Source organism: Merops nubicus, unplaced genomic scaffold (genome assembly GCF_000691845.1).
Source record: "Merops nubicus isolate BGI_N331 unplaced genomic scaffold, ASM69184v1 scaffold379, whole genome shotgun sequence".
Taxonomy (NCBI): domain Eukaryota; kingdom Metazoa; phylum Chordata; class Aves; order Coraciiformes; family Meropidae; genus Merops; species Merops nubicus.
The window spans coordinates 66,427-77,501 of NW_008632794.1; the positions used below are offsets into that span (position 1 = coordinate 66,427).

General features: G+C 41.9%; 1 protein-coding gene across 1 annotated transcript in view; it reads left to right on the top strand.

Moving 5' to 3' along the window:
• Nucleotides 1-11,075, top strand: part of LOC103780327 (lipoma-preferred partner homolog) — a gene marked incomplete at its 5' end in the record, with an annotated part of 70,974 nt that overhangs the window by 19,464 nt on the left and 40,435 nt on the right. The window contains one exon of the mRNA XM_008947992.1: nucleotides 6,509-6,678. Within this exon, the coding sequence (XP_008946240.1) occupies nucleotides 6,509-6,678 (170 nt within the window). The remainder of the gene's footprint in view (nucleotides 1-6,508; nucleotides 6,679-11,075) is intronic.

An 11,075-nucleotide genomic window follows, 5' to 3' on the forward strand; every position in this document is an offset into this window, starting at 1 on the left:
ACACATACCTCTAATGCTCCACAGGAAGGAAATAAACCCTCTCTAGTGGGTCAGAGATTTCTATTTGACTCCCTTTGGACAAATCAAGGAGCCCAAGACCCTTGGGTGCTCATGAGTTGCAGGATCTCTACCCCTGAGACTTGACTTGATTAAGGCAGTTAAGGTCTGCTGTTACACTGTTATCCTAACGGATTGACTTCTGCTCCTGTATCCCTTTAAAATGGAATAATTGTGCCTGTCTGACATAGGTGCCCTGAGGAATCTCACGTGCTTGGGAAATGCTTGAAAACCCGTGGATAAAAGTCACTAGGAATGAGAAGAGAGAGGGGAAGATCTTGTTACGTTGTTGACTTATGGTCAAACGTTGTCCTCGAAATGCTGTTTTGTCATCAATATTTCTTCATTAGGAATAATGATTTTTCCACATTTACTGCCAGCTGATTCAAAGCCGTCCAAAAGGAGAATGTGTCATGAATCTCTGAAATGCATTTGCTGGCAAACTCTAAACAGAGATGATTAGAAAAATAACGCAGCGGAAATACTGGGCGTCTTGAGACTGCCAGGGGAACTTTTAGCAAGATATTTTGTTCAATGTATTTACATATTTTAAAAATGTTCTGGGTACACTTTTGTAAAGGCAGTACGTTGTATTTCTGCAGTTCTTTCTTTCATAGTGGAGCAGGGCTGCAGTGAGAACCAGGGAATACACTAAGCTGATCAAGGGAAATTGTGTAATTGATAGGCACTAAGATTATGACCTTGTGGTATATTCCCACAGTACTGTTAGATGGGAAACTTTTTTCCATCATGCAGAAGTTTTTGAGATATCAATGTTTTTTTCCCCCCCATTTCATCAAACGCAGAACCTTCCCACTTTGACGCTTTTATCAGAAAATTATCCCCTATCTCCTCTCCCTGTAGAAAACAGGCTTTGAATTCATAAATTTAAGCCTTGTGTAAGGAGAATGTATGCACATTTTTCTCTTTGCTTTCTTTACTCCTAGTATCTCCAGTTATTGCCTGAATTGTCTGTGCTAGGCACTGTATATCACATAGCAAGAGACAGTTGGTGCCCCTGACGCTTTAGTGTCTAAGTAGGTATGACTGACAAATAATACTGGAGCCTAAAAAAAAAGGCTAATGCAGACCTTGGAGGTACAGTCAGGAGCATCTGAAGGTAGCTGGATGGAGTTACATTACCTCTGTATTTGGCTCCCATATGATTGCTATTGGAATATTATTCCATAAGCATTAGTATGGCATGTACCTATTCTGTCATCCATCTTTAGTGGTGGATGTTTGTCTGATTGGCTCACATTCTTAATCTGACATTTAAAAGTGACTCATATCCCAGATAAGATTGGACAACCTGAATCTTAATTCCTCATCTCTGATGACTCTGGCCAAATCTTAAGAATCTTGCTGAGTAAAAGCTTAGATTATGGCCTTTCCTGTTCCTCTTCACAGATAAAACCTGCACCCAAGCTACAGTGTCCTTGAATCTCTGCAATATCTTTTTCTAAAAATGCAGTGTCTCCCTGTTCGTGCTCATGCAGCTGCAGAAATCACTCTCTAGTTTGTAACTAAGGCCAGATTGTTTCTGCCTCTTAATCACTCCTTTGGCTTAATTTCTGCATCATATCAAAAAGAAGCTTCTTGTCTTTAGTTGTATGGCCTGTAACAACCTATTTCCAGCCTTTTTTCCTCTGGTATTCTCCAGAGACATATCAACTCATCCTTTCTATCTGCAGGTGTCTATGTTCAATCTTCAAGCACTTAACGTTCCCTTTTTGTGCTGTCTTTGTCCTTTCCTCAGAAGTATCCCATTAAACTTCCCTCAAAGTCCCTCCAGATCGTCTTTCAAGTTCTTCCTTAACCTTTTCCTTTGCTGGACTGTGTACAGACTCCTTGTCAACAGTAAAAGAGTTAGAGTGCTGAGACCACAGTTTTCCTTGCCAATCAGTTTTCTTTGATTGCTTCTTTGTGTTTCCTATCTATACCCAAGTTGGTACTGCTTGTATTAGATTGTAAGCAAGTGCAGTTGGGCCCTTCTTTGAATTCTGTGTTAGTTCAATAGCCAGCATAACTGTTCCACAGTCTGAGCAACCAGGATCTGTGGTGGTATAAGCAAAAAACATGTATATACTAGTAATAAGGTAACGAGAAGTTAGAAAGTGGAATCACATGTAGTATGAGCTCCTCCCTTGCTCCTCTTCCTTCAGGTTTGCTATGTTTTAAATTTTTTATGCAATAGAAGACAGTAAATGAGGAGGTTTCAGAATCGAGTAGAGGAGCTGACGTTTCCTTTCAGCTGCTGAAGTGTTTCCCTGTGATCTACTCAGCAGTGATGGCATTTTCAGCAGAGAAGCCTCTGTGGGCACCTCTGTATGTCCCCCCAAGGTAAGACAAACATCTGGCAGCCAGACTAGGCTGAAGGAAGGTAGTGGCCAAGGTTATGAACCTCTTTCATGCAAAAATAAAGGACTCCAGCCTCCCAGGCTTGCTGCCAACATAACACCTTCTGGTTTTCCTGAAATGATCTTGATAAAAGGACCTAAAAATGGCTGAAGGGGCAAAAGAAGAATGTTGAAATGATATAGTTTCATCTCCATACAGTTTAGTACTAATTTTGTCCTTTGTCTTTAAGCTGCCTTTTAAGTGCTGTTTGTCTCTGTGGGAAGCAAATGGGTCACGTTGTTCTATGTTTCTACTGTAATACACTGCCTGCTATTTTTCTCTTAGATTATTTGTGTAATCTTTTTTGTGCAATCTGTTTGTTCGTGTGTCTTGCAAGCTTTGCCTTTGCTACTTCTTTCCCAATAAGCAGTGCAGCTTGTTCTGTGTTCACTCTTGGGTATTCTGCACACAGCAGACTGGGTTATTTCAACCAGTGTGAAAATATTAAAATGGGGAACATGTGTGGGCACTTAATTGTGGTGAGCCCAACCACAAATACCTTCGCCGTTGGTAATTGGCACACAGGAAAAGCAGACCTTTGTTTTGTTTTTATCAGACATAATGGTAGATACATTGTTTTTAGTGGGGTTTTTTTGGTATTCTAAGGAAATGAGGCTTGTGCAATCGCATTGCCTGGGTGCATGTGCCTGTCTGCTTGTCAGTCCCTCCCTCACCAACACCACTTGAAGCTAAGAGCCATTTTCAGCTGAATTGGGGTGAAGTGCAGGAGTTAGGGGAAATGACCAGTTTTTACAGAAGGCTTGTGAGTTCCCAGATTGCACCAAGGTCTACAGAAGGTGCAGTCTCTAATGGCCACATCGCTGCAAGCCAGATCAGTTCTCTGTTTGCTTACATGCCTTTACGTGGATCCAGCCACCTAACTGTAAGCTCCCAGATCTGAATAGTTTGGCTTACTTGTTTTTACCCTTCAGGCGAGTGAGTCAGTTGGGGGTGTTGCTAAGGCACAGAGCTTGTGTTTTGATTCTCACTGGAGTGGCCATGTCTCATGAAAAACATCGTTTGCTTCAGGCCACAGTGTTAAAATTTGCATATAAACTTATGAAAAAGGAAGCTTTCTTTAAGCTTTCCCGTGCAAGAGTTTATAGGAGCATTTCTGTCTGTGTACGTAATAGCAGAAGCTGGACTTGTCATAAATGGAGACAGGTTAAGTCTGCCACTGCCTGAATAGGAATCTTCTGTGGAAAAACCCAGAAAGAGGAAGGAAAGTCTAAGGAAATACCATCTGCAAGGGGAGAGGTTAGCCAAGACTTCTTTTGTGCTGCTCTTCGGTTTGTACCTGGTCACCAGCAGTGTAGTTGGGGAATGCCTCAGAGCTTGCAGGAATGTAGCCTCAGGGCACCTCTGAGAGGCAGAGAAGATGTCTTTATGCCCTTTGCTGGAAGAGAGGCCAGAGGTACAAAGGCATCAAGTGATTTGCCAGAGATTACAAGAGCATATATCTGAGTTAGGAAACAGACCCGAGTCTCCTGACACAAGAAGTACAGCCAGAAGTATGGTCTACATACAGACAGCTTCTCCAGCAAATGGAGAAACACCTTGGTCAAAGAGGAAGATAAATAAATGTTGAAGTATAGAAGAGCTGGCTAAATTATGAATGTGAGAAGAGGAGGAGGGGAAGAAAAGATTCCCACATGTTCTGCTCAGATGTTAACAAAGAAAGCTGAGAAGTGTTTGCATACACACTACATTATTCCATGTCCAAATGCCTCATAAAAATAATACCGGATGATCACAGAATGGCACACCAGGGAAAATAAATTCTTCAGTGGAATATTCCCCCTGGAAAAACACTGTGTAAAGTAATACACTAATGGCTTTCAATTTCATGTTTTATATATAGAGATATTAACTGCTCCCCAGACGTCTCTTCATATTACAGCCCAGCTACACAAGCAGTTTGGAGAAGGCCCCAGAGCACGCTCAGTCTTGTCTGCACCCAGGACCAAGCAGTGCTCTCTTGTTGTACGTGCAGCTCCTTTGGTGTCTACAGTAGGTTTCTTCTGCTTCCTTCCCAGAGCAGTGCTGTTCCTGTGGTTCTCTCCAGTGGGATATTTTTTTTTTCCTCCCTAGTCCTCATGGTTTTTTCCATTCTTCCTTCATGCTCTGTAGCCTCACCACCATGCTGGGAACCCTGCATTCCTTCTCTGCTCGTAAAAAAGGAGTCCTCACAAAAATCGTTACAGTGGAGTGATTAAAGCACAACAGTGTCAATTGGAACGCTAATGGCAAATACTAAAGAAAGTTAAGTTTAAAAACAATACTGTTAATTCCTTTTTAGGGGTTTTCCATGCTTGTCTGGATTTATCTGGTGACTTGTTTCTGCATGGCTCAGACCGGGAGCTGTTTGAGTCAGGAACTGTCTGTCCTGTATAATGCCAACTACGGCTATGCCGCTGTAGCAAATCAGAATGATCTGGGTTCTTTTCCAAGCTTTCCTAATATATCTCAAATGGGTATATATATCATCCTGCCGCATCCTGAGGGATCCAAAAGTAGCTTACGGGCTTTGTTCCCTGAGCGTAGCCTATTGGAGTCTGGGACAGGCAGGGAAGAAGTCGTGAGTGCGGGGACATGGATGGTGCACCACACAAGGTCAGCAGCCCTGCTGTTGGTGGAAGTAAATGAGACATGTTCAAGTCCTTTTAGGAAGTTTTGCAGTATTTGTTTGAAAAGGCCAGTATACACAGATCGTGGTATGAGAGAACGTCATACAATTGCTGGATTATTTGATAATTATTAGGGACATATTATTTGTATACACATTTATGAGTGATTCTATTTTGAATTCAGTCTGCCTTTCTGCTTGCACCTCGGCTCTTGCTTCCCTGCCTCTCCTTCCCCCCCTCAGCAACCACACCACTCCACCCACAGAGCCTTGCAGGAGAGGTGCAGAGTCCCAAGACTGGGGACAACACAATTATTCTCAAACTGGAAAATACCATTTTCAGTGAAACAAAGTCCCAGACCATAGTTGCTCTATTGCCTTCTGTGGGGCTTTCCTGCATAGAGTGGCTGAGATGGTCCTAAATACCTTCCATGACTCTGTACAAGGGTTATTTTCAATACTGATTGCTGGCTAAGGACATCAGACCTGCATGGGCTCTCTCCATTTTCTAGAACTCACATGAACAGGAGACGAGAATTACAAAGGTGTGCTTTCCACTCATCCTCTTCCATCATCTTTGCTCCACAATCTTCCCTAGGAAAATGTCTTTCCTCTGATCTAAGAAACCCTTTCTCTGAAATCCTGTCTTCACTTTAAATGTCTGCCACATATTATTTTCAACAACAATCTGAACAAGATGGCAACCTTTTGTACATATGTGTGTGTGTAGATTTTGTGTTATTTATTTGTATGTGGCATTAGAGATCTTCTTCAGAAATGGAGCTCTTGGGGCTTGTCTCTAAGAGTCCTTACTAGCAGCTTCTGATACACCTTTCCTGAAGGATGGTAAGAATCAAGTATTCACACATCAGTTTCTTCAAGAATTATTTTTGTGGTTTAAATAGATACAATATCTTAATCCATATTGATCTTCAAACAGGAAAAAAAAGTAATTGGCTCTGTTGAGGGAGTTAGTTTAAGCTGTACAAGCAAACGCTGCTCTTCAAATGGTAACAACTGTGCTGCATCCTACCACAAAATCCATTCAGGTGGAGACAAGGCTTTAGGCACAGGTTTTCCCATCTAGCTGAGGGGCTGAGAATGACCATATAGCTGGATTAAGGTGGTAGCTGAATGGCTTGTGTTTGGGGCTCGGGCTCTTTATCATGATCACTGGCTAGCAGGAGCAGAACTAGTATCAATGCAGTCTTGGGAGACAGTTTTAAACCTCTTTAGACCTTTCCATGTGGGCCACCACTGGAGTGCCTCTCAGTGGCACTGGATGTTTGCCAGAAGCGGTGCAAATTGCACTTGTGTTGGCTGAGCTGCTGTATCCATTATTCATCAAAGGGGTGTGGGGAGGACCTTCTCTGCAGTTGAGGCCAGGAGCTTGCTTTGACTCATGTCCTTGCTGTTTGGTGACAGGCCGCTGTGCCCGCTGTGGGGAGAATGTTGTTGGGGAAGGCACTGGCTGCACAGCCATGGATCAGGTCTTCCACGTGGAGTGCTTCACCTGCATTATGTGCAAGAACAAGCTGAGGGGACAGCCTTTCTATGCAGTGGAGAAGAAAGCCTACTGTGAACCCTGCTATATTGTAAGTACTCATCCTTATTTTAACCCTGATTTTAATGCACAGACATTGGAAATGTTGATTTCTTTCATTGCTGTAGAGTTTCCTTACAGTTAAAACCTGACATCCCTATGGCAGTACTGTGGGCACCAGTTTTTCCATGGTCTGTGGAAGGACTCTGATCTTTTCAGCTTCCTGGGTGAATTTTATTTCCTGGTCTAAACTATCTCTGAAATGAAGTGGCCACAGCAGAAGAAAGAGGGACTTTTTGTGATGATTTTAGCTGTGTAAGGAGCAGACTATGCAGTGATTTTTAGGTAGTTGTTGTCAGAATCTTTTTGTGTTGAGAAGCCTGATGCCAAAATACTCACAAAATACGGTGCACACTTAAGGTGGTGGGATGCAAGATAACACTAAAAGTTCTAAAATCAAGACTTTTGCATTGCTTGTTGGAAGCCCTACTGAACTAGGGGTCTTTGGATTGGCTATCTTTTGAAGCTTGCCTTACCCTAAAATTTCATTTCATGCCTCCAACAAGCTTTTAAAGCAAACACCGGTTGTCTGAGGAGCTGCAGCCTTTTAAGAGGCCTCTATAAGAGCTAGCTGGAACCCTTTGCACGGTTGCAAATTAAAGAAACATCGCATAACGTGCCTGAGGCCTTACCTTAAAGCATTGATAGGCCCTTCTCTAAACCTCCAATTCAGAGGGGTATTTTTATAAACACTGAACCTGAGACCATTCCAGAATTGAATTTGTGCTTCTGAAAGTAAAAATCAATGCTTTGCCTGACTTTTCTGGCATTCCAATAATAATTAAAACAATAACATGTATTTCTGAAAATGCCACCAATATCCCATTATTCCTTCTGTTTCTGCAGAGCCTTTGCAGTGGGATTATTGTTGCAATATTGAATATAAAAGGGGAAGATTCAGTCTTGTTTACAACGGCAGTGACCATAGGCCTTGTTAATTGGCTTTTAAAAACTAAATGATCTTTTGATGGGATATGTGCCTATCAAACCATTTACATTTTTGTTTGCACTAAAATGATTGCACCATAAAAAATTTAAGGTTAATTTCATGGTAAGTTTGACCATGTGCAAAGTACTGCAGACTTTAGGAAGGTGCATTCATAATATGACTGGAACAACTTTATGTAACGGGAATTAAACATTTCATTGACTTCATGCTGGAACTGACTTCATCTGCTTGCAGATTGATACTTTCTTTTCCTCTTTTTTTTAAGTCAAGCACACATTCTTCACCACTCATCTGCTTTAGTTTGGGAAAACATCTGCATTAGCCACTGTAGTAATGGTTTAAGATTATTTAATCCTATTACTTATACACTTCATTAGCCTGAGTGAATTGTTGGCAAGGGTTCAGTAAACTTCATACATTGGGAGATAAAAGGATAAAAAAGGAAAGGGAGAAGGATTCTGTTCCTCGTTTTCTTTCAAATTTATCTTCTATCTATTTAAGGGATAAAGAAACAATAATTGCCTGGTTGCATCTGCGTTTGTATGTTCTGTGATACAGCTTTGCAGCTCTGAGTACAGAGGAAAGAGTAAACGTTTAATAGCTTGCTTTTATATAACCAGACGGGGCCTTTAAATGTTTATCCATGCAGTCCACAAAAACCTGGTTATGGCCTTAACTCAAAACATGTCTGGATCCATCTGCTGCTGCACGTGCAGGTGAAAGGATGGCGATGCTGATACAGCGCTACGTACGTGTAGCTGGACAGCTGGTACTCTGAGTGGAAATGGAAAGCAGGAATCTGGCAATCTGATACAGCAAAGGGGGGGAAAATCCACGCAAGCACACAGTAAACTCTTAAATGTGGAAGAAACAAACGTTGGGAGCCTAAGTCTCAAAACTCTTCTGAAAGTTCAGGACTCTGCTGTGCCAAAAGCCAAATCTAGAAGGAATCTAGGCACCTGCCATGCTGTTGGCTTTAGGCCTGAGGAATTTGTGTCATAGAGCATATGTCTTATTGATTTTTCCATGAAATGAGGTCTGCATTGGCTTCAGCAGGGTGATGAGTGCCTAAGTGCACCAAGGGCCTGAGCTAGGCTTGCAAGTTGTTCTTCCAAATGGATTTGGGGCCCTGAAGTTGCTGAGGCACAATTTGAATGCTTCTGCCTTTAGATATGTGATGTGGTCCTACTGAAGTCAATGAGAGTTAATGATCTGCTTAAAATCTAGCCAGTGGTTAAGGTTTTTGCTGAATTGTGGCCTCCTGAATTTTTTTGAGCTTCCCCAAGACCCACTATCAGAAAATAACTTGGATGCTTGGAGCCTAGTTCTGTAGGAAATCAATGGGACTGCAGAACCAGAGCTGGTTTCCTGTGGACCTGAATTCCCATGAAAGGTGGAACCTGTGTGACTAGCCCAAGGTTGCAGAGCTAATCCATGGCTCTGCCCAGCTGAGATGACAGGATTCTCAGATGGTATAAATCCGAGTAATTCAATGAAGCATGTTTACTGGTCTACCTAACTGATACTGATTTTGAGCACACCTCTGTTTCCCCAAGTCCAAAACTCTTGACCTGTTATGCAAGCCATTAGGCCAAGCTGCTTCCTTTCTATAAAGAAAATTATCTATAATATTTGCCTGGTCGTAATACATAAATTCATGAGTTCTTTGATTTTTTTTTTTTTTTTTTTTAAATAATTCCCTTTTGTGATTTGTGGCCTTACACGCATAAAAACTATGCACAAAAATAAAAATACAGTTTTCAACAGTTAGAATTGGCTAATCTTCTCAGTTTATTATGTGACTCTCCTTAGTTGTGGTGGAGTGAAGCCATAATTAAGATTACTGTGAAGAGCTGTATTTAATTACTGGTTAGTCAATACCAAGCCTGAATAGCCTGCAGAAGGGTTGTTTTTTTGGGTTTGTTTCTGATTCTAGCTATCAGTGACCCAGTTAAGATTGAATTCCCCAAAAGTCTGAATTAACATCTAAGGAGATCACTTGCCTATTTCAAAAAAAAAAAAAAATCCTAATGGCAATTTGAGTACCAGAGTTAATTTTTTGCTCACAAATCCCCTCACTCAAAAGCCAGTCACTATCATTTCCTGTTACATCTTATGAATGTGGTGAGTTCTGTTGCCAATGTGTGTGCTGGTTTTGTTCTACATCCAAGGATTCTTTCATTATTGATGTTATTTCTAAAAGAGTACCAGTCTTCTCCATTAAGACATGCTGAACTAAAAGCAACTGTAAAAAATAAAGTGTTAATAGGAGACAGATGTCTCCTGGTCATTACGACAGTCAAGTAACATCTGAAATACCATGATAAGGTTTCCAGTGTAACCAGCATACTGCTGTACACGTGATGAACGCTGGGTCTGCAGTATGTTATCAGTATATTCTTCCCCTCCCTAACAGAGCAAATTACTGACAAAACACATTTGGTTCACTTCCTCTAAGTAGCTGAAGAGATTTTAGCACTGGACTTGGTGCAGAAAAAAGGTTAAGAGTAATATCAGTGGAACTGTTGTTATAAAAGATTGAAGAGCAAGATGTTAAAGCAGTGCCAGCTGTCTGCTTTCCAAATACTCTATTATCATAAGGACTGAACACAAGGTTAACCAGGCACACCGGTCTGGCAAGAGTGATCTTGCTGTTTTGTGAATGGGATGTTCTTTGATGTACTGATGACTTTCTGTGGGATGTGGAAATTTGCCTCCGTTCTTTATCCCCTTTCCTGGACGTCTGGTGGTTGGCAATTGGACATAAACTCTCTGAGGCTGAGAGGTGCTGAGCACCTGCAGTTAATGCAGAAAGCATTGAGATCCTCATATGCTCCTGGCTTCTGAGGGTTTCTTCTGGCAGGCCCAAACCAATGTGACCCACCACTGAGCCCTGACAGAGGGACTATGGTGCAATGGGGGAAGGGGACCAGAAAGCAGAAGTAACTAACCAAGCAAAGCAGAAATAGCCCAGATCAGATAAAAGAGAGTTCAGAGAAGTGGTGGGCTAGAAATGAAGAGCAGTTGAAGGAGAGGAAAGAAACTGTGTCACATCTGTCTAGCTAGAAGTGGGGGAAGGTGGTGGGTGAGCTCTGCAGTGCCCTATGGAGACCCAGGGATCAAGGTTTCCCATTTCTACTGCACGCGGTGAAATATTGAGAACATGACCTTAAACCCTACCAAAAAGATCTCTTACAAGGATTTTGCAGGGTGAGGTTCATCTTTCCATAGTGTTAAAGCTGTGGAAGTGCTTGAAGGAGGAAGAACTGTGTGTGGAAGTCATGCCCTGATCACTGCTGTTCCCCAGCCTTAGATTATGGACCACAGCGCTCCACTTCTATTCTGTTATGGTTTGTTTTGTGAGCAAAAGAAACATCTTCAATGTTTCTCTCTCTTACTGGCTTCTATCTTCCTGGTCTATCAGAGACTGTACTTCAGCA